This window comes from Trichosurus vulpecula, chromosome 3 (assembly GCF_011100635.1).
Source record: "Trichosurus vulpecula isolate mTriVul1 chromosome 3, mTriVul1.pri, whole genome shotgun sequence".
Classification (NCBI taxonomy): Eukaryota; Metazoa; Chordata; class Mammalia; order Diprotodontia; family Phalangeridae; genus Trichosurus; species Trichosurus vulpecula.
This window is the reverse complement of record NC_050575.1, coordinates 163,310,697-163,334,493: the sequence shown is the minus strand read 5'-3', so window position 1 is coordinate 163,334,493 and position 23,797 is coordinate 163,310,697. Positions and strand designations below refer to the sequence as shown.

General features: G+C 46.2%; 1 protein-coding gene across 1 annotated transcript in view; it reads right to left on the bottom strand.

Moving 5' to 3' along the window:
* Nucleotides 1-3,616: 3,616 nt before the first annotated feature.
* PRRX2 (paired related homeobox 2) overlaps nt 3,617-23,797 on the bottom strand; it is a 61,476-nt gene continuing 41,295 nt past the window's right edge. The window contains exons 2-5 of the mRNA XM_036753057.1: nt 5,981-6,165; nt 5,335-5,513; nt 4,261-4,384; nt 3,617-3,799 (exon numbers count right to left, since the gene is read on the bottom strand). Coding sequence (XP_036608952.1) covers nt 3,617-3,799; nt 4,261-4,384; nt 5,335-5,513; nt 5,981-6,165 — 671 coding nt within the window. The remainder of the gene's footprint in view (nt 3,800-4,260; nt 4,385-5,334; nt 5,514-5,980; nt 6,166-23,797) is intronic.

The window sequence follows — 23,797 nt, the reverse complement described above, 5'->3', positions numbered from 1 at the left end:
CAAGTGACAGACGCTGAATAAGCTGCCAAAACATCACAGCAATTAAGGGCTACGATATCAAGAGCAAATGTTTTAATTCATTTTGTTTTTCTTTTTTAAAAAAAAAGGGGGGAGGGAGGAGAGAGAGAGAGAGACCCTTATTCTCTCCCTTTTGGGTTTCCAGAGAGGCATCTGTAAACTATTAAACTGGTTTATTTTCATTAGTGCACTCACGGCGGAAGTGACATTTATATCCTTGCGGTATGACTGAGAGAGCCAGGAGCTTTCCATGGGAAGAGAGCCCCCACGGCTTTTTCCAAAGCTGACAGAGGTTCTCATGAATACAAGCTTCGTGTTCAGAGAGGATTCCAGGCCCTCACAAAACACGCCGATTCCATCTCTCTAGCCTTTAGCAGTGCCAGAAAAGGCCTTTATTTTCTCCAAAAAAAAAAAAGGAAAAGAAAAAAAGGTAAAGAAAACATCCTTCTTTCGCCGGCACAACCCCAGCCTGCTGGACATCCCTAAACTCGGAGACCTTAACCACTGACTGTAATACACCTGGGAAGGGCCATAATCTATTAGCTTTTCTGTTCCCATGGGGGAAAGGAGGTTTAAATTGCAATCTGTTTACCAAGCCCTCTATTGATGTTCTGTTAGGCCACCTGCTGGCCAGCTGGAGTCAGTGCAGGCAGGTGTCAAAGCTAACCTTGCTTTCCCCGGGTGGCTGCTCCAGCTTCGCATGGAGGTGGGATTACCCGGTGTCTGCAGTTTGCATCAGGGCAGCCCTTCTTTTAAGAGAGGCTGTGGGTCTCTACCCCTGCTATAACCCTCTCTGCAGGGGGCATGTTTGTGTGTAAGCTGTGAGTTAAGGTGCCTGGAGACTGCCCACCCCACCACACCAGTGGCTCTTTAGGTCCCACATCCCTCCTTTGCCCCAAAATTCTTGGGCAGAGTTAGTGATCTTAAAATTTCCTTAGCATCCTTCAAGTTTTCTCTCTAGTCCTTCTTTTCTTCCTTTATTTTATGTTCTTTACTTCCCACTTCTCCCCATTCCAAGCCTTCAGAGTCTCTTGGCTTTCCCCATCCCTCAGGCCAAGGAAGGAAGCTTCTGATAAACTAATTTACAAACAGGTACTTGTTATTAAATGTGTGACCCCAGGCCTTTTAGGGGGTATCTGCATCTTAAGATGAGCCTGGAGAGTGCTACGTTTAACCCAAAGAGAAAGAAAACTAATGGTGTATTTCAGACCCTGACTCCCGGATGTGGGGCTGGGACGGTGCTTTCTTGGAAAGGGTGTTATCCTCGGGGTCTCTTTCAAGCAGCCTACTGCCTTTGTCCACTTTGCCCAGGTGTAAGTCTGTTCTCTGACCGAATTAATGCCTCATAGGATTTGTCAGACTTGTTAAACAGTATGGGAATCTGATGGCTCTTCCCCCTTTTGCCTCTGTATAGTAAACCATATGAGTTCTGGATGTAATGTAGCAGCATCTATAGAGAAATAAATGTGTTTTATACAATTAAAAAAACAACAATGCAAACCTCTGCTTTTGTGTGCAAGAACAGATGTGGGGTGGGTCTGGGCTGGGTGGTCTCTCTAGGGCTGGTTGTCAGGGAGAGGTTGTTTGGGTTCAGAACCCCCATGTGCAGTTTTCTATGGCCCCCTACTGCCTTGGCTGGCAGGCAGAATTCTACAGCTGAATTTTAATCCCTTGTCTTTTTCCCGTCACCTCTTCCCTTTTCACTAGCCATCTGGAGAGATCACGATTTTTGGTCGATGCCCCTTGGATCCTACTCCATAGATAACCACCCATCTGTAATCCCAGACTGGCCTGTGGTTCAGCATCTTGTGTTTGTTCTGAGAGCTGATGGTATCAAAATGGGATTTGTCAGAGCTGTATACAGCATAGTTTCCATTCAGGTTTTTAAGGCAATTCATTAAGATGCCTGCATATGAAAGTCAATAAATTCTATGTTCCTGCAAGTGAGGTTCTTTCAAACTACCCTGTTATGTCCCCCCACCCCCATCTTCCCCCCTGAGCCATCAGATATGGACAGAGCTTCCAGTACCCTGGCCCAGGACTTAGTCACAGAATCCAAAGCATTCCAATTGGCAGGGGCTTTGGAAATCACCCCGTTTTACAGATGGGGATACTGAAGCCCAGAGAGGGAGAGCCACTTAGCCAAAGTCATTCAAGTATTAAGTGGCAGAGCCAGGGTTTGAACCAGACCCCAGGGTCCCCTGTTTATTGTTCTTTCTGCTACATCCACAGAAAAAGGGCTGCTCTAGGCCCCACTCCCATCTGTCCTTCTTCCTTCAAATCACCAACTATGGAGGGGTGGGGGGGTGCTAGAGGCCATACACATGAAGTAAAGAGAGGCTTCTGGGAATGAGAAATGTCCCTGCTATTTATCTGTGCCTCTCCTCCCCTCATAGCCACTGCTGGGATATTCAATTAGTGAAGGGTAGTGTTGGTTGTCAGAGGGAAGAATGGCCTGGCAGGCTCCTGTATGATGCTGAGGAGTCTCCTAACCATCCTGAAGACTGGAGATGTGGCGAAGAAGTGGGAGGGCAAAGGAGAAACACACCAGCTGTCCCAGGTACACAGAGAGCATCTATGTTGATGAGTCTCCTATATTCACAGAGGATCTTGGGTCTTGGAGCTAGAAGGCATCCTGGAATTATCTGGTCCAGCTCTGCCTTCCAGCAGGGGAAGTAGTCATCCAGCCAGGAGGGTTGTGACCAGGGTTCAGGGCAACATGGCCATTAGTTTCCAAACATCAGGCTCCTTTTACCCTGTAACTTGGCATCTGCCATCCTTTCCTTCGAGAGTCTGCCTGGAACCCTAGGAGAACTCCCCTGGGAAAAAGGGATGGGGGGAGTCTGGGTCAATCTCTTTCTGACCCCCCCCCCACTAGGTACGTTTATACTAGGATGCACATATTGTTCAAGGCCCAAACCACGGAGCTGGATTCCACTATGTGTCCAGTGGAAATGGGCAGTCTTCAGCCTACGTACAGACCAAGGTCCGCCAGCTGGCATGATGTCATAGAGAGGCTAGTTTATGCTGACTGTTGCCCTAAGGGTTGCTGATACATATGATGCCAAAATCCCATCTGGTTTTAGGAACCAAAATGGATCTTGAACAATATCAGCTGGTACCAGTTCATATTCTGCATCTCAAATGAAAAACCTTTGGTTCTGTTTGTAGTTTTTTTCTTTTTTTCCCATCCCTTTTCAGGTTTGTTTGTTTTTTAGGAACTCAAGCTTTTGGATTTTCAAACAAAAACTCTGTTCACGTAGGTCTCCCTCCTCCTTCCTGGCCTGACAGCATTGGATGCTCACGAGTGAGGATGACTGGGACAGAGGGTGGAGGGAGGGGCTGGGTCTGGCCTCTGCTGTCCTCAGCAGCCAAGTGGGAGAAGGAGTATGGGTTGGAGAGAGTGTCCTCGGATGTCTCTGTAGGTTCCCTTCTTAACCAGCCTTTCTGTTGGGGGCACAAATAGCCATCTTTGTTCTGTGGGTAGGAAAGGGGGGTGGGGTTCATTTTCCTTTCCTTCCCTCTACCCCTTTTTTCTTTTTTTTTTTAAAACATTTTTTCTTTTTTTTCTTTCTCTCTTTTTTCTTTAAAAATTTTTTTAAGAAAAAGGTAGCTTAGTCCTAGTTGAGGGCTGCTGGGAATCATTCAGTTCACTGTGGGCACCTGGTTCTGATGCAGGCTGAACTCTTTGGCTTTGAGGCGGAGGCTGGCGATGCTGTTGGCCATGTTGACCCCCTGAGTGGGAGTGGCTGTCCCCCCGGGGCTGTAGGACGGCACCGTGCTGGGGTGAGGGAAGGAGGAGACATAAGATAAATGAATCACTCACAGCCTTGGCCCAACCACTTCCTGACTCTGGCGATTTCCCATTCTTGTTCTCTCTCTGTTCACCTTCCTATCTTGGCTTTCTCTTTAAATCAGATGGGATCTCAGATCTGCTCCTTCCCTTTCAGAAGTGCCAGGAGGTTGGCAGGACTTGGGGAAGAGTTAGAAGCACCTTTCAGTGTGGGAGTTGGGTAACCTTTGAAGTCTTAGAAATATGGAATTTCAGAGCTGGAGGGGATTCTAGAGTTCATCTCTGATAGTTAAGACCCCCAGAAAAACCTTAGTTCCCCACTTCCCCTGCTGTCTCAAGTAAGAATAAGGAAGGAGGAGGAGGTGGTGCGAGGGGAGCCCTGACCAGACATTCTAACTCCCTGCTGTCCCCATGCCCCACTTCCTCTCTTCCCTTCTTCCCCTTCACACCGGCAAGCCCATCTCGATGTTCTGTACAGGCGTGGAGCTGCCCCCGCAACTGGCTCTGGAGCCCCCATCAGCCGGTGCATCTCTGGCAGGAGGGTGTGAGTGCCCAGAGCTGCCAGCAGCTGAGCTGAAATTGAGATTAGAGAGTGATCAGAACCCATGGGCTGGGGTGTCCAGAGTGGAGCCTAGACACCAGAGCAGGCCCCTCCCTATGCAGCTGGCCTGAAGAGCCATTTGGAAGCCCCCTGACTCCCCTTCTCAGCTCCCTTTCTGTCCTAGGAGACACTGCAGTTTTCTAGGCTTTCCTGGCATTCATTTAGAAATCCCTTTTCTAGAATAGATTCCCCCTAAAGGCCATCTGATAAATCTCTTACTCCCTCCCTCCCTTTCCCTTTGTCTCTCCTTTCTCTTTCTTGCCCCTTTCCCTTCATTTATCCCATTTCCCCTCTCCTTTTCTCTTTCTTTCCTCTATGATTCCTTCCCTTCCTCTTTCTCTTTCCCTTTCTCTCTTTTTTCCCTTTCCCTCTTTCTCTTCCCTCTCTCCTTCCTCCCTTTCCTTTCCCTCCCTTTTCCCTCTCAGTCTCTCTCATTCTCTCCTTTTACACTTCCTTCTTCTTCCTTCCCTCTCCCTATCTCTCGTTCTCCATTTCTTTCTCCCTCTTCCTCCTTCTCCCTTTGCTTTCCATCTCTCTCTCTCTCCTTCCTTTTCCTCTCCTTATCTCTCTCCCTTTCACTTTTCCTCTTCCCCCAGTCCTTCTCTACCCTTTCCTACCTAGTTGTGCCCAAATGAGTAGAGTCTGAGTTAACCTGTTCTGGGGCAGGGGTTTCCCATTGGTTTAGATTTTGGGATACCCAAGCTCAAAGGATTCTTTAATTTCTCTGTTTCTGTGCCTCCCCAAAGCATAAAATAAAATCTGTCTTGAGCTCTCCATTTTGAGGGTCCTTTTCTTCCCCTTCTTCCCCAGACTTTGAAAGGAGTTGTTTCTCCTCCCTTAGCTCTCTAGCTGCCCCCCAGCCTGAAGTCCCTGGAAGGTAAGGTGAGGAGAGGGCAGGGTCAGAGTGTTGGGAGAGTCTCACCTGTAGGGGGACGTGGTTGTCCAGGACAGATAGTCTGGACTCAGGGCTGTTGGCCTGGGTGCCATTGGCTGCTCGATGGCCGCTTCTTGGCTATAAGACTTGAGGATCGAGGCTGATCTGTTGGCCAGCATGGCTCTCTCATTTCGTCGGAACTTTGCCCTTCGGTTCTGGAACCATACCTGGGCAGAGACCAGGAGGCACACATGAGGGGATGCCAGGTTGAGGGGAGTGGGACATTCAGGGAAGGAAGGAAACTGACTATGAGTCTGGGTATCCCAGGCTCTTCTGGATGGGTCACAGCCAGCCAGAAGGTATGCTCAGCAAGATCATTAAGTTTATCTTAGCTGGGAGGAAAAAAATCCCTAATGCTCTAATGGTGAGACTGTAGGCATGGGGCCAGGAGGCCTTTCCAGAGGCCATAAGGAAGTTAGCACCTTCCCTCCCAGCGTCCATTCTAATCACAAGAGCTTAGAAGAGACCTTGGAGATCATCTAATCCGGCCCCTTTATGAAGTGAAGATGAAGAAACAGACCTAGTAGGGTTTAACAATGTGCCCTACATCACACAAGGAATGAAGATTATACTTCTCCCAGCACCCTGGACTGCCTCCTACATGGAGCAGGCTTTTGGTCCCTGCTGCTCTCACCTGGACCCGGGCCTCACTCAGGTTGACCCTGCGAGCTAGCTCCTCTCGGACAAAGGCATCAGGATAGTGTGTCCTCTCGAACACCCGCTCCAAGGCTTGTAGCTGGCTGCTGTTGAAGGTGGTTCGGTTTCTACGCTGCTTCTTCTTCCTCTTGGCAGCCCCTCTGCTGGGGCTGAGGCACTCACCTAGAGTCACAGGGAGAGACAGAGAGAGAGAGAGCATGTCCCACACCTTCTCGTCACTCACAGAGACCACCGCAGCAAACACCAAGTTGTGGGTGCCCATCCTTGTCAATGTCTGCATTTTGTAGTGCAGGATGGTGGAAAGAAGGCAGCTAGATGGTTCAGTGGATACAGCTCTGGTCCTGGAGTCAGGAACACCTGAGTTCAAATCCAGCCTCAGACACTCACTAGCTGTCTGACCCTGAGCAAATCGCTTAACCTGTTTGCCTTAATCCACTGGAGAAGGAAGTGCCAAAGCACTCCAGTATCTATGCCAAGAAAACCTCATACAGGGTCATAAAGAGTCAGAACACAACTAACAACAGTGTCATGAAGAGCCTTGGATTTGGAATGAGTAGAACTGGGCTTTGCTGCTTATCATCACTGTGACCTTGGGGGAAGAGATTCTGGGCCTCAGTTTCCTCATCTGAAAAATGAGGTGATGCTAAATGATCTCTAAGGTTCTTTCCCATTCTAAATAATAATAATTAACAATAATAGCTAAATCGGGCACTTTAAGGTTTGCACAACACTTTATAGATTTTATCTCATTTATCCTCATAGCAAGCCTGGGAGATTTGTGCTATTATAATTTCCATCCTACAGAAAAGGAAACTGAGGCAGGGAGAGATTAAGTGATTTGCTTAGTTATCATCTGTGGCTGGATTTGAATTCAGGTCTTCATGAATCCAGGTCCAGTGCTTTATCTACTGTGCCACGTAGCTGCCGATATAATGATATGACTCCTATGATGTACTGTTGTATCTTTTCTCCTTATTAAATGGTAAACTGACTCTTGAGAAAGAGTGAGCTCTCATTGTACAGCTCATTTACTTCATTGGCATCTTCACTAAATACAGAGAAAATGAGGAAGGACCCACAATACTTGGTGGCAAGGAGCCCTCCCAGCGACAAACCTACAGGGGGATGCGGGAAAGTGTCCCATAGTGTGGGATAAGCAGTATTGCAGGGGATACCCGTATCAGTGAGCTCGGAAATCCATTGGAGCATCTCAGATTATAAGCTCCTGGAGGTGGAGAAGGGTGTCTTCTTTGTCTATGGATCCCCTTCAGTTGCCTAGCACAAGGAAGGTTTTGCCCATAGCTGGTGCTCCATTAAAAAGCTGAATTGATTTGAACCAAATCTTTCCAAAATCCTGGTAACAACTCTTGACATTTCTATAGATGGCTTTTAATGTTCACAAAGCACTTCTTTCACACCAACCCTTTGAGGAAGGTAGCATAAGTGTGATGGTCCCCACTTTAGAAAGAAGGAAAGTGAAGAGAGAGGGCTTAGACTGAATGACTGGCCTGGGGTCATGTAGCCACCAGGTATCAGAACCAGCAGCAGACCCAGGTGTTGCCTGCCTCCAAGTTCAAGGCTCTTTTCCCTGAACTAATCGCCTCTCTGCATCTGCAGATAACCCAGACAGAAGTCAATCTGTGGCCAATTTTGCTCGTTAATCTTCAGAACGTGAGGTCCTGGGCTACACATCTACACAATGCATCCTTCCACTGCATAACCCCCAACAAATCAGGGCCCTGATGGGCATTTCTGGCACTCGAGTAAGCACTTCCTAAGTGCTCCCATAATCTCTAGGCTCAAAAGTCTGGTCCTGACTCTCTTCTACCCCTGCCCCATCACTTTTTACAGAGATTCAGCTGGGAGGGAAGAGAATAAACTTTAAGACACAAAATGCATGGGAGGAGAGACTCCAGGACACCCCCCCATTGCAGGGAAATAGGGGCCCTGGGATGCTGACCCCACAGGCAATGATCCTAGGAATCCTGAAAAGTCTCACCTGGGGGGAGGGAGCAGGGCAGAGTCCATCTAGGAAGGGGCAAAACCCTGATTACCCTGCCTTGGGTTACCGCTGGAATTTCTATCCTCCATCATAAGGAAGTCAAAGTGGTTTTCCTGAAGTACAGGACTGACCATATCATTCCCCTACTCAATAAATTCCAGTGGCTTTAGGATCAAATATAATCTCCTTCATTTGGCTCTTCTAGTGCTTCACAAGTCAGCTCCAACCAACTTTTCCAATCTCATTGGCCTTCTCCATATGGGACACTCCATTTCCTGTCTTCCCATCTTCCAACTCCTCTGCTTTGGAGGTCTGGTCCCCCTTCTGGAATGGTCTTCCACTTCACCTCCACCTCTCAGAATGCCTGGTTTCCTTTAAAACTCTCCTCAAGCACCACCACTTACATGAAAATTTTCCCGATGTCTCCAACTGCTAGTGTCTTCTCCCTCCATTTATCTCATATTTATTGTCTATGTTCTTACACAGGCGTCCCCAGATTCTTAGCGCTAAAAACTTCGTTCAAGCTCTCAAAGCGTCAAACTCCTCTAAGACTTTGGGGATGCCTTGCCTATGTACATACATGTTGGCTTCCTCCATAAAATGGGAATTCCTTGGGGGCAGAGACTTTAGAATTTTTGTCTTTGTGCTCCTGGTGCCTCATGCAGTGCCTGGCACATAGTAGGTGTTAGTAGGTGTTTAATAAATGCTTGTCGATGGATTGTCATAAGCCTCATGAGATGGATTTTGGCTTGGAATTGGCAGCAAAATGGCACACATTTAGTTGATAGTGATTTCAGCTCTCTGCTGGAATACTGACTTCCAGTCTTCTTTTGTGGAGAGAACTCCTCAGCTGTTTATATTCCCATCTATCCCTTGCACTTATCTTCTGCTCATTAGGGAGTAAAATTAATTACTCTCCATCCTTAAGGTCTTCTTAACTCCTGCATCCTCTGTGGAGAATCCCTTGCATTTGTCATGCATTCATCAAGGACATACCGGCCGCCAGGTGGCCCTGCAGTGGATAGAGCACTGAGCTTGGAATCAGGAAGACTCATGTTCATGAGTTCAAATCCGGCCTCAGAACCTTACTGGCTGTGTAATGAACAGGTTGCTTAGCCCTGTTCGCCTCAATTTCCTCAAGTGTAAAATGAGCTGGAGAAGGAAATGGCAAACTAACTCTAGTATCTTTGCTAAGAAGACCTCAAATAGGGTCACGAAGAGTAGGACACAAGTGAGAAAGTACCCACTGACCATTTGACCATACAGAAGGCAACATGGGACAGATTTAAGTCTTTTACTTGTTTTGTTTCCCCAGACAAGAGCTCCTTCAGGGCAAGGATTGTTTCTTATACTGTTTCCTGCCTGTCTTGGCCCCAAAAATCTCCTCTCCCCACAGCATTACTTAAGGGTAGAGTCCCATGAGGTGCTCAATAAATGTTTAGACTTGGAGTCAGGAAGACCTGGGTTCAAATCCTGCCTCTGACACTTAGGAGCTGTGCTGACCCTGGTCAAGTTACCTTATCTTTCCAAGTCTTAGTTTCCCCATACCTGTAGTACCTACCTCACAGGTTTGCTGTGAGACTCACATAAGTGAATGGAGAGGCAGCCCAGAGTAGTAAATATCAACCTGAATTTAAAGTCAGGAAGAACTAGGTTCAAATTCTGCCACGGTCACTGGGCAAGTCACTTAACTCCTCTGGGCCTCAGTTTCTTCGTTTGAAAAATGACAGAATCGGACTATATGGCCTCTTCTACCACCAGGTCAATGATCCTAACAATGTAGGTGGCTTTGTTAACTTTAAAGCATTGCCCTTATCATCTGTCTGGGATAAGGATGCTGCTTGCTCACCGACTTCTTCTTAGTCAAGTTGAGGTGACAAGAGTGTTATCAGGAGGCAGGGACTGGACTTGAGATTTCAGTGGCCTAGGAAATGACCTCTATCAATGCAAGCTAGGACCTTCTCTGTGGCTTATCATGTAAGACAGTGGCGTCCAGCGAGGCCACAGCTGCCAACACTCCTGGTGCTGCCAGAATCAGATTAAAATGTAACTGGGAAATACTGAACAAAATAAAAATACAATAGAATAGATTGTGTTACTATGTGGTTTTCTAAGTCAATATGCACCTGCAAGGATCCTTCTGTAGGTTTGATGTCTTCTTTTCTATTTCAGTTTGACACCTCTGGTCTTAGGGAGTTGTTGGAGGTTAAGTGATTTGCCCAGCATCACGCAGCCAGAATATGTCAGAGGCAGGACAAACCCTGGTCTTCCTTGTTTCGAGGCTGACTTTCCAGCCACTCCTCCAAGCTGCCTTCACTTGAATGTTCATGTGGCATTTACATTTCTGGGGTGAAAAATCAGAGTGGAGTGGAGTGGAACTTAGTGAAATAGTGAGGATGTACTGGGTGCCAAAAAACAGTCTGGTTATTTGGCTGTTTTCTTTTCTGGTCAGTTTTAGTCGAAAGGAGATGGGGCAGAAATGTGGCGATTTTCTTGTTTCTTTGAGTTCCAGATAACTGATCAAGCCTCTTAACCTCACATACACATAGGCAAGCATTCCCATACATATTGTTGTTTGGGCATAGATCCAACCCAGGGAAAATTTTCAGCCAAAAGACGCGAATTTTTCCAGGAAGTTTCTGAGCCATTCAAAATGGGAGTTATAATGAAAACCATTTTGCCTTTCTAGTCCTTTTGACCACCAGAGTGGTTAAAAGAAACTTTTCTGGCTCCAGGTTGTCGGCTAGGTGCCTATGATGGAGCTAAAGAGGTCCCACTGAAACCTTGTTTCAAACCAAGACATGGGAGTCCCTGGAAAGCTGGAGACTTGGTGACTGATAACCACTACCTTATAACCGCATCTCCTTTGTTTGGGGATCCAGGGCAGGACTGAACTTCCTTCTGGATCCTGCCTCTCATCCAAACTGTGATTGAAGTAACCCTAAAGACCATATTGTAGAAAGTCCATCCTTAAGATGGAATGGGGAGGGCTTGGGAACTCACCTTCAGCCCCCAGCTCCAAGTTTCCTTTTCTAATTATTTAGGAATTCCTAGCTTAACTTAGGGTCCATGAATTTGTTTATAATATACAGATATACAGATTACAAACACACACACACATATGGGAAAGAAAGAACTATATTTAAATATATAGGCAGCTAGGTCGCAAAGTGGATAGAGCACTGGGCTTGGAATCAGGAAGACTCATCTCCCTGAGTCCAAATCCGGCCTTAGACACTTACTAGCTGTGTGATCTTGGGCAAGTCACTTAACCCTGTTTGCCTCAGTTTCCTCATCTGGATCGGTTTCTGATCTGGAGAAGGAAATGGCAAATCATTGCAGCATCTTTGTCAAAAAACCCCAAATGGGATTGCAAAGGGTTGGACATGACTGAAACTACTGAACGGCAGCAGGACCTGTATTCAAATCTAGCCTTAGACTAGCTGTGTGACCTTAGGCAAGTCACTTAACCTCAATCTGCTTCAGTATCCTCACCTGTAAAATGGGTGCCACTTCCCCGAGTGAAGATAAAATGAGATATTTGCAAAGCACTTTGCAAAACTTAAAGCGCTATATAAATGCTAGCTATTATTATTATAAATATAACTTGTTTCTTTTGTAATCCTATATGCTTTATTTTATGCATTTAAGAACTTTACTCTGAGAAAGGTTTCATAGGTTTTACCAGACATCCAAAGGGATCCATGATGCAAAGAAAGGTTAAGAACCTAAGGAGTGATAGCCCTCCCCTAACACTCACAAGAGGTTTTGTAGATTATTCAAACTTTCCAAGAGGAAGTTTGAATATACTGTGACTCTTGGAGCCAGAAAGACCTGAATTCAAGTTCTGTCTCTGACCCACACTGACTGTCTGACTCTGGCAAGTCATTAACATTTCATTGCCTCCAGACAACTCTGAGACTATATATATCTTGCCCCAGCCACAGATGGCTGTGTAGGTACACGTAGCTATATCAGTGATATCAGAGGTCCCCAGTCCCTACCAGGGGTGGGGAACCTTCAGCCTAGAGGCCACATGTGGACTTCTACGTTCTTGGGTGCAGTCTTTTGACTGAGTCCAAGTTTTACAGAATAAACCCTTTTATTAAGGGGATTGGTTCTGTGAAGTTTGGAGTCAGTCAAAGGGCTGCACTTGAGGACCTAGAGGTGACAAAGGGTGTTGAGAGAGGAATCTGTGGCAAACCATGAAGGAATTGACTGGTTCAGACTCTATTCTTTCTTCCTAGGGAAAGGTTTTTTCCCAACAGCCAGGCCCAAGGAAAAGCCACATTTTCTTTGATGAGCAAAGAGATGCTAAAGCTGGCCTGGGGTTCTACCAGAATTTATAACATGGTGTTAACATCCTTCAGACTGCAGAGAGGCTAGCTCTCTCCCTTCTCCCGCTTACAAACTAAGAGAGACCTAACAGAACATTTAACCCAACACCTTCATTTTACAGGTGAGGAGACTGCGATCCAGAGAAGGAAGCGACTTGACTGAGGTCACAGCACCACTAAGTGGCAGAGTCTATATTTGAACCCAAGTGTGTCTCCAAGTTCAGCCCATTTTATCCCATGGCTCTGTGGGTATCACCAAGGGTTTGCATGGTACCTTTCTTAAAAAAAAAAGACCATCAAGCCTTCAGTTCCTTCATACATTTTAGTTCTAGGACAAGGTTGAAATCATGCAACTTACACAAACCTTTCACTCTAGGCGAATGAATTACATTCAGTTCAACAAGCATTCCTTATGAGCCTACGCTGTGCTACCTACTGGTGATCCAAACCAAAGTGAGGCAGTGCCCCCAGCCAGCTTATATCCTATTGGGAGGTAAACAAATGAATAAAACAAGCTAGTTTGAGGAACCAAGGAAGCCCTAATAACTAGGAAGATGAAGAAAGGTTTCCTAGGGTAGCTAGGTGGCACAGTGAGTACAGCACCAGCCCTGGAGTCAGGAGGACCTGAGTGTGACCTCAAACACTTGACACAGTAGCTGTGTGACCTTGGGCAAGTCACTTAACCCCAATTGCCTTCCCTTCCCCCCTGCAAAAAAAAAAAAGAAAGAAAGGTTTCCTGTAGGGTGTGGCACATGAGTTGAGCCTTGAAGGAGGCTGGGGGTTCATTGAGGTGGAGATGAGGAGAGAGTGAATACCAGGACTGAGAGCCTGTGGGAAGGCATACAGACGGGGGAGGATAGAATGTGGGGTTCAGAGTTTGGCAAGTAGGCCAGCTTGGTTGGAAGGCAGAGTTATATGAAAGAAGTCATGTGAATTTGGAAAGGTGGGCTGGAGACAGATGGTAAAAGGCTATAAATGTCTAACTGAGAAGTCTGTAGTTTATCTTTGAGGCAACGGGGAGCCATTGAATATTCTCAGGCAGAGAAATCTTCAGTATTTCCTTATTACTTCTAGGACAAAACATCACCAATCTTTCTGATACGCTGTGCCAACCAAACACAATCTGCTCCTTCCAGCTCAGTGTCATAGTGCCCTAGAATCAGGAAGACTTAACTTCAACTCCAGCCTCAGAAACTAGTAATGTGACCCTAAGTAAGTCATTCACCTGACCCTTGCCTCCCTGTTGCATCAACTGTAAAATTAAGATAATAATAACACCTACCTGCCAAAGTTGTTATGGCAATCAAGTGAGTTACTCATCGTAAAGGGCTTAGCACAGTTCCTGGCACATAGTAGGGGCTTAATAAATGCTTCTTCCCTTCCTCCAGCATTTGCACATGCCATTTCTCTCATCTCTCACCACCTCCTCTCCTGCTCTCTATCCAGGCACTGTTCCCAAGCTCCTCTGAAATCTAACTCAAATCACGCCTCCCCGGGGAAGGGCCTCCTGATTAACCCCTTCCAATTCCAGTTTCTGCTGGTCTCCTCAGTCCTTTTTTGTGCTCTCAATGCCACATTCATTAGTTCCTGCTGATGTACATTGCATCATTAAGTGTCCTTCCCATGTATCATGTCTGCCACCTGCTAGGAACGTGAGATTCAGGGGTAGAAGGGACTTGAAACATTACCTAGTCCATTCTTCTTCTAACAGATGAGGCCCAGAGTGGCCGGGTGATTTGCCTAAGGTTGTCTGCCACAGTGAAAGAACTAGGATTCAAACCCAGCTCCTTGAGTTTCAAATCCAATGTTCCTGTGTCCTCCATGTCCAGGCTAGTCTAGCCTTCTATACAGAGAGCTGAATTATCCCTTAACTTTGCAGTATTGTCTCTTCGCATTTCTGGAGGGCAGAGGTTGTGTCTTATATTCCCTATATGTCTCCCTTTCATTGGCAGACAGATTACACCATTTCTTTTTTTCTTTTTTGGGAGGCAATCGGGATTAAATGACTTGTCCAGAGTCACACAGCTAGTAAGAGTCTGAGGTCAGATCTGAACTACATTACACCATTTCTACGGCTCAATGGACTCTCTTGTATTATGGTAGCCAGAAGAAATCCATCACCTGGTGTATGACGTTTTAGAGATGAACCTCTCTGCAATTAGCTCATTCAGTTCTTGGATGACAGACAGCCAGTGCATGCCTAGGCCTGTTCTTGAGGCCTTTCCAGCGTGGCCAGACCTGGCAAGGCCTGTGGTCCACTGGAACAGTCTTCAAGAGCCTAGGGTCACCTCCACAGTGAGGCGTCAGAGGAGGGCTTTCTCAGAGGATGACCGGCTGTTCATTTATTATATTAACTTCCTAAATCATCACTTAAGGAATTTATTTATGTGGATATGTGTCCTCCTCTGGGAGCACCAAGCTTGAGGTTTAAAAAGAAACCACTGTTCTAACGTCCAGAAAATACCTCAATACAACTCACCTCTAATCACACCCAGCTAATGGGCTGGGGTGGGAGGGAGAGAAAAGCATCGAGGATTATGATTTTGCAAGTGGGAATGGAGCCTAAAGTCTCCCTTTTTGAAACTAAAAATTTAGTTTTGAGAGAGAAAAACATGAAAAGGTTTCCATTTGAATTGGCCGCTTAAATGTTGTTTGTGTGAAAGGTTTAGGATCAGCACATTTCTGTCGCTTCTCTCTGGGTTCAGTTCAGATGGAGGAAATTTCAGGTCTACACCTCCTAAAAGCTAAAATTACATTGCCTGCTATTACATTGCAATGAAAAAATGACTAGCGCGGTTTTCTGCCATTAAATTATTTCACACATTCCATTTCTTTTCAGACGCTTGCCAAAGAGATTTTCAAATGTGCTCGCAGCCAAAGGATCAAGTCTTTCTTACCGTCCCCTCCCACCCCACTTGTTTTTTTTCTTATTCCATGTAATTTAAGGGTCAAAATAGCCTGGGGGGAATTAGCTGCAAATTCTTCCTAAGACAAATAAATTCAACCTTTGCTTCTCTCCCCCCCCCACGCCCCCACCTTTTTCAAGCTGTTGAGAGACACTTTCTGTTTGTTTTTGGTTGAAATAATCAGTCTGAGCCTGACCCTACGGTTGTGGTGGGCTCGTACCCAAATAAATAACTTTTATTAATTAGTATTTGCTCTTATCCAATAGGCTCCCAACACCCCCCCTCCCCAACACCCCTACCCGCTCCACCATCTCATCGCTGCCAATATATTAACAAAAATAAACAATTGGCTCCCTAGATCTTGATGTGGATTTAACAAATTAACACTGGGCCTTAATCAGAGGGGCCGCGAGGCTGCAGAAATATTTATAGCTGAGAAAGTCCCAGGGAGTAACAGAGGAGAAAGTCTTTTCCTTCACCCAAAGGCTTTCCTGGTAAAGATTGTGGAGGCCTTTAAAATACCTCTGGGAGAAGGTCTTAAGTAAGAGGGCTAGTAATGATGTCCTGAGTGGGCGGGCGGGCTGTTCCACAAGGTTATTAATGCATTGCCTTTCTCAGCGGCCTCTCTTGATTCGTGGGGGTTGTAAGTGGCCCCGGGACTGCTGCTCGCTGCTCGCTGCTCAGTGGAGCTGTAATAGGGGGCAATTAGAGAGATGCAGAATGGAGAATAAACCCTCAAGATATGTCGAGAGCTGAGTCTTCTATTACTTACGTGGGGGTCATCTTGGTCATTAAGTAATTCATGGCTTCCTGGAAGCCTCATGCTTAGGACACTTATAAATGCAACTTTTAACTGGTGCTCATTTATAAGGTGCTCAGTGGACATCGGAGTCACTGAGAATGTGTATGACCCAGGCCATAGCTCTTGGACTCCCACCTACTTAGTGAATGGAGTTTTAAAAAATGGAACAAACACCATACTTTCCAGTATATTGGGCACACCTTTTTTGAGGTTGGAAATCCGGCCGAGACACAGGAGTGCTATTAATGGCCAAGAAATCCAAAAATCCTATGGTGGCTTCCGGAGAGGATGCCCCTGCCTCCCACACAGAGGCTAGCTTTCTGTAGCCAAGGCCAAGCGTCTTCAGCTATCGCCTCCCCTCCCCACCCAAGCTGAGACTGTGCTGATGAGTCCATCCCCCAGACTTCCTGGGCTCTCACCCAGAAGAGCAATGTTTTCAACAAATGTGGTCAGGGCCCCCGAGAAGCTGCCAGCTGAAGCTAATTGCTGTACTTGTCCCTTTGAAACAGGCAAATCCAGTGTTTGGTTTTAAGAACCTAAACACTTCTGAGTTTAAGTCCCGTTGGCAAAGGACAGTCTCTAATTCCGATGGTCTATTTGGAGATTTGTATGGTAGTATGGGAAACGCTTCAGAAGAAGGGAATGAGATGACAGGTAACAGAAACATTTGTGTAATGGTTATATGTCACATAATTCAATTACGGACCTTCAAGGAAATTCAAAACTACAGTCTGGTGCTGGGGTAGTGGTGGTGGTGGTGGTGGGGAGGTTAGGGGGAGGGTGGTGTCAAGATTTGAAAGCATAGCCTTTGGGAGACCCAGTGAGGAAGGGCATGCAGGCTCTAGAAGGATATATTGGACAGGTGTATGGGAAGAGGTGTCCGGAGGAGCCAGTCAAATGGGAAGATGGCTAACAATGTGGAGAGAACAAAAAGACACGAAGGAGGCTCAGGGAGCAAGGGAATTTGCCAGGGCTTAGGAAAAACTGGGAGGGTTCATTTGAAACAGGAGAAATTTTTTCCATGATGCCTCTCTGGGTTCTCAAGCTTTCTTGTGGCCCAGTCACTCCGGGCTGAATTGAGTTTTTGGTTATTTTGAGTTTAACATCTTCGTAATTAGGGATATTATAAGATACTGCCCATGTGAATCTAAGGCGGGGGCAATGGGGAACAGTGATCTCTCCTTACATGCTGCTGAAACCAACTGGCTTTTTTTTTTCTGTTTTCAAAGGGACATGTCTTCCTTTCCCAGGGATTCTAATCTTAACAAAGGACAGGGACTGGTCCTATGATTTCATTTGTATAGAGGACTCTCAGGTGAGGAAGTTCCTTCCACTAATACAGATCTGCACCTTCTCTAAAATGTATAGTCTTTGACTCTTGCCTATAGCACCAATAGGTTAAAAGACTGGCCCAGGGTCACATAGTCAGTATGTGTTAGAATAGGGACTTGAATCCAGTTCCTTCCTGGCTTCAAGATCACTCTCATTCAAGATCACATATTATCGTACCCACCATCTCTCTACTAGCTATCTGAAGACAAGTATCTAGAAGAAGACCACATCTCAGACTGAGCTATGACTTTCTCCACTTTAAAATTCAATGAGTTTGTAGATGTTGCCCCAAAATGAGCCCCAGGAGCTTAGACACATAAAAAGTCTTCAGGGAGGTGAGGTTTTGTGGGATTAGTCATCTATTACCAACGTGGTTTTTAGAAGACCTGGATGTGAGTTCTGGCTTTGCCATTTACTAGCTATGTGACTTTAAAGGATTTCCCTTCCCTTCTCTGGACCTCAGTTTCCTTTTTTTTTTTTTGTAAAATAAAAGGTTTGAACTAGGTCCGTGGTTCTCAAACTTTTTGGTCTCAGGACCCCTTTATATTCTTAAAAATTATTGAGGACCCCCCTAAAAAGTTTTGTTTACATGGATTATATCAGTATTTACTGTATTAGCAATTAGAAATTACATCTACATATTATTAAGAAAACAGATTTGACCTTACAGATGTGAAAGAATCCTCAGCTTACCCTCTGAGAAGTATTATTCTGGATGAATTCTAAAGTGCTTTCAGACTCTACCCATTCTGCTGGGATTCTGTGAGACTCTTCTCACCTGATGGTGAGCTATTCTCTAGTAAACAAATTGGAGCACTGAACTTAAGTTAGAGTCCAGGGTTCAAGTCGTGACTGCCAAGCATGTCACCATGGCCAAGTAAGTCTTTGGGCCTTAGTTTCCTCCTCTGTAAAACAAGACTGTTGGACTGAATGACCTTTAAAGGACCCCTCCAGATCTAACATTCTATAATCCCTAGAGAAATTAAGAGAGGAGAGATTTTGGGGGTTTATTTTTTGTTTTTCCCTGACAAAAATTAGAAGCACAGAACATCCAAGCTGGAAGACCAAGCTTAGAGATCACCTACCTCTAACCTGTTGTCAGAGAAAGAAACTGGACTTTGCTGAGGTCACACATCTTGGTGGCAGACCCGCCACCAAATAGACAGAAGAGTCAGAAACCCTGGGCTCTACCTGCATCAAGCACTCAGTTCATCTCAGCAGACTGAATCTGTTGGGAGAAACCCTGTGCTTGTACTTGGGTCTAGTCCCAGATCTCCCCTGGTAGCTCTGAGATAGTGGTCACCCTCTGACACAACAGGAGAACTTAGAATTACTACAATGAGAGGTTTCATTGAGATCAAAGGAGCACAGATTTAGGGCTGGAGGTGAGATTCATTTAGTCCAAGTCCCTCATCTTGCTGATAAGAAAACCTTCCTATGGGCTTGGAAAGTTAGCAGTTAGTATCTGAAAGGAGGCTAAAGAAAAGCTTCCATATTGAAAGAGGAGCCCACGAAAACATCTGAGAAGGAGGGAGCTGGAGAGATAGGGTCTGCATGTTGGGAAGTGTGTGTGTGTGTGTGTGTGTGTGTGTGTGTGTGTGTGTGTGTGTGTGTGTTTCAGCTACTGAAATAACATTACAATGCCATGTCTCTGAGAATGTTTCACTTATTAATTGTGAGAAAAAAAGACTGATGAATTTTTATTGGATGCCTCTCAAGGGGCAGAGGTTGGGCGATGGGGGGTGGGGGGTGGGAAGAGTCATCTATTTGAAGGAAGAGACAGAAGGAAAGTAAATCTGGATGGAGGATCGTGCTAGCTAAGAATTAGTCTCTCTCGGCCAGCCTCCTGCTAGAAGGCAGCAAGGGAAAGGAAGCTTTCGTTCCCTTGGTGCTCTGTGGTGGGAGGCACGTAGACTCACTCGTCTGGCTGTAGGAGACAAAGCCATGTGGATGTCACAGACCATCCCCACAGAGGGCAAGTGAGTAGGAGAGGCTGGAGCCTTGGCTCCACTTGGACTGCCTCAGAAGATGTGGTGGGTACGTGAGGTTGGAGCCAGTGAGAAGGACCAGACTTGAGGTTTGCAACCTCTGCCCACGAAGCAGCTGCAGGCAAATATGGACCAGCTGGGCAGAGCTGCACCTGAAGTCTCACCTCCTCTAATATGTATGAAATGCTCAGCTTTTATACTGTGGAGCATAAGAGAACAGGTCTTCAGACACCATTCCCTGCCCTCAGAAGTCACATCTTGGATGGCTAAAAGGTGGTTTTCCAAACTTCCCACAGGACAACCAAGGTGGCTAAAAAAGGAAATGAAAACTTGGGGAATGGATCCCTTGTCTTGCTCTCCTGTCTATGAAGCAGGCCTTCTTCATGCCTCAATTATCCTTCCTATTCAAAGGAGTTGAAAATGGGCATGATGTGGTAGAGAGAACCCTACCTACGAATAAAAAGAACTCAATTCTGTTTCTGGCTCTAGCACATCTGTGTGGCCTAGGACAAGTTACCCAGCTTCCATTTCCTCCTCTGCGAATTCATAGCATGGTATCTTCCCTACTTATCTTCTGGGATTTGGGTGTCCTGCATCCTGCTGACCCCATAACTTTGTTCACACTGTTTCCTGTGCCTGGTATGTCCCCTTCATCACCTGCAGAGCTCCCACTAGTGCCTTACAGCTGAACTCGGATGCCATAGAAGGCTTCCGTGATCTCTGTTCAGCTGGTCATCACCTTGTCCCCTCAGACCTCACCTACCTCTTTATTTTATAACCCTAGACTTCTTTACACTGGCCGATCCCCAGGCCTGAAATGCCCTCGTTTATCACCTTTGCCTCATAGAATCCCTCTTTTCCTTTAAGACACAGCTCAAGCCTGACCTTCTCTCCTACCCTGCCCTCTCAATGTTACTGTTCCCCCAGACCATCTTGCATTTAACCGTGTCTGATTTATTCTTTTTATTTATACTGAACATGCTTCTGTATGTTCTTATTGTCTCCCCCTTAGAACATAAGCTCTTCATTAGTAGGGATTGTTTCAGTCTTTATATTTATAACCTCAGTGACTAGCATAGTATCTGGCACACAGTTGGTGCTTAATAAATGCTTGATGATGGATTAATTGATCTATGTGTATTTTGGGGGGGACTGGCATGGGGAACTTTTGGAGAGAAAACTTGTCTCCTAGATCAGTATCAGAAGATCAGTAACTTCTCAATTTTTAGCTTTAGAGAATTGCTTGGGTCACTGAGAAGTTAAGTGACTTGCCCAGGGTCACACAGCCAATATAGATTAGATGCGGATCTTGAACCCAGGTCTTTCTGGCTTTAAGCCTGGATCTCTATTCAGTTTGCCATACTACCTGTAAGAAAATAAACTTATCTTGCATCATTAAATTTCAAAGCTACCCTGTGTCTTACCCTCCTACCAGACGGTAAGCTCCGGGAGGGCAGGCTAAGTCTTATTTAAACTTTGTCCCTTCCCTAGAATAAGGCTCTGCACACAGTAGGTGCTTGGTAAATGTTTGTTGAAGTCAAATGAGAATGTGGGTAGGAAGGGTGCTTGGAAAAGTATAACTGGTTATCCAAATATTTGCTTATTATTACACATATAGGTATTGTATTCACCCTTCGGGAATCTCCCGCAGAGGTTCCCAGCACAAGTTCCTCAGAAGTGGTGACCGGGCTGATTACACAGCTGAAACAGTAGTAACTCCAAGGGATTTGTCCTGAAGAAGCTAGCCCGGCTTTCTGAGGCCTGCTTCCCAAAAGGGCTGGAGAGAGAGGGAAGCTCGGAATACACAAACCTAGGGCTTAGCTATGGGGCAGCTAGGTGGTGAGCCTGGAGTCAGGACGACCTGAGTTCCAATGCAGCCCCACGCTTAGTAGTTGTGTGACCCTGGGCAAGTTACTTAGCCCTGTTTGCCTCAGTTTCCTTATCTGTGAAATGAGCTGGAAATGGCAAACCACTCCAGTGTCTTTGCCAAGAAAACTCCAAATGGCATCACAGAGTCAGATATGAACAACAAGGGTTTAGCTACCTATCGGTGTTTCCTACATTTTAAATGGGACTCAAATGAGAACACTAAATTGGTCAAAGAAATCGATAAAAAGAAGAGGTCTCAAACCATGAAGTCTTCATTTAAGATCTGCTGGATGAAGATTGAGGCCCTGAAAGGGAGTGTGACCCAAGGAACCCAGTGGCCAGGGAGGACCCTGGGACCTTCAGTTTGAAATCTCAGCTCTGTCTCTCTGTGTCTTTCTTCCCCCACTGCCTCCACTGCTAGACCTTGGGCAAGTTTCATAACTTCTTTGTGTCTGTAGAATGTCAGAAAACCATAAGATACTGCCCTTGGCTCTGTCCTGTCTTCTGGGCACCTCTGGCCCCCAGACCAGCCAAAGGGAGTGAGTGGGTCTTGGGGCCACATGGTAACACAGGGACTTGGATTACCAGATCAAAGGGTAATTTACAAAGCATCAGAGACCCCTGGTGTGAGGCTCAGTAGTGCCAAAACCTTAATAACTCCCCATGAGCCTCATGAAATAGACCAGACAAGGAAACCTCAGATTGGGGAGGGATAAGGACTCTAAATTCTAAGGTCGGGGGAAGAGAATTAGGCTGGAGATGGGGGAGTGGGTCAGGTTTAGGGGAAGGGTGGGACTACATCCCTGAAACTAAGGCAGATAAATAGTCTGTCCTATTTTTTTATTGAAGTAACTAGCGATGCCTTCCTCAGATTATGAAGGCAGGAGTTTAGGGAAGTCTCTACCTAATTAATTTAGCTTTCAACAGCCTTTTAAAATTGTTCAGTTCTATATTAAAATGTGAGTCCTTTATCCAGAAAAATTGTTCCCCCCAGACGATAGCAGGTTTTCCAAATCCTTATAATGCCCTCATTTTGCTATGATTTCTTCGTACATCTTGAGAACAGTCTTCACACCATCCCATGGCCATCAATGTGAGAAATCTGGCTACTCTCCTGGTCTGGACTATGGCACACATGCACTACTATATCATTCCCCACCCCCAAACCTCCTCCTAGGAGCTGGGTACCTCCTGCAACTTAACAAGCCCCCCAGCCCACAGCAAGCCCTCCCCACATGGCATCTGGCATTGAAACTAAACACCAACCCTTCAGGTTAAAGTGGAGCCCTAATTGCATTTAGGGCGGTTGCCAAAAGAGGCATGTAGAGCCTTGTGATGCAGCACCAGCCACTGTGGGGGGGGGCAGGTGGGGAGCGAGAGAGCACCCCTGCTTCAATCAGTATTTATGGCCTCAGCGCTGCACAGTCTCCACTAAGAGTCTAGTGTGTCGCTTGTCAGGGGAAGGGAATTTAAATTAGATTGCTTTGCAGAGCACAAGCCTGACTTCCTCCAAGGAGAGCTGCCTCAGAATTGGGGGCAGTGGGGGGAGAGGAGGAGGAAGGGCAGTACCGAGGAAGTCAAGTGTGTGTACAGCCCTTGCTCTGGAAACTGTGGGTCTGAAAACCGAGTTGCTGTCCGCCAGTCTGTTTTTAATTTGAGGTTGATGGAGCCCTGCCAAATTTATTGTAAAACATTCATTTTAATAAGTGGTTGGTATCTCTCGGAAAGCCGCCCTGCTTAACCATTTTCAGCCCAGGCTGCACTTGGGCAGATAAGAGCACCACTGTTTCCAGCCTTATTAAAAGCCTGCAAAGTGACACCTGCTGAAGTGCTAGGGCAAGGTTACCGGCTCCTAAAGAGCAGCAAAGTCCCCATTTCTCTTTTTCTGAGTCGGTCGATAAGCACTTGTTAAGCACCTACTATGTGCCAGGCACATAAAAACATAAAACCGCTCTTTCCCAATCAAACTTGAATCACAGGTCAAGTTGTCCTTTCATCTTTGTTGTCATTCTACTCTCCCAAAGAACATCTGAGTAAATCTAATCTTGCAGCAAGTCCCCCCCCAATTCTAACCTAAACTGTGGGGGCTATTTAGCCAAAGGCATTAGCTCCCATCCCCCTTTACAGAATGTTAGAGGTAGAAGGAGCCACAAGGTTGTCTGGTTCAACCTCTTCTACCTAGTGCAAGAATCCCTGGCAGCCTCCCTCAGCCTCTGCCTGAAGTCTTCCAATGGCCGGGAGCTTAGCCTTCTCAAGGCCCAGCCTGCTCTGATCTCAATGCTGTATCCTCAGTCGCTCAGAGGTCTTAGTTCTTGATGCTAGAGCTGGAAGGGGCCTCAAGAAATCATCTGGGAGAGGTAGCCCCAGCCTTCCAGGCAGCCAGAGTGTCCTTATCCTTATATTGTGGATCGAGCAACTGAGCCCAGAAGAGTTAAGTGACTTATCCAAGGAATTCCACATGCCCTCCCAGCTTTGGGTTGCACCCAGACTCATTCTCCCCCCACCATCCTCCCCTCGAATGGACAAAAGTGAAGTGAGGCCGAGACAGGAAAGTCTGA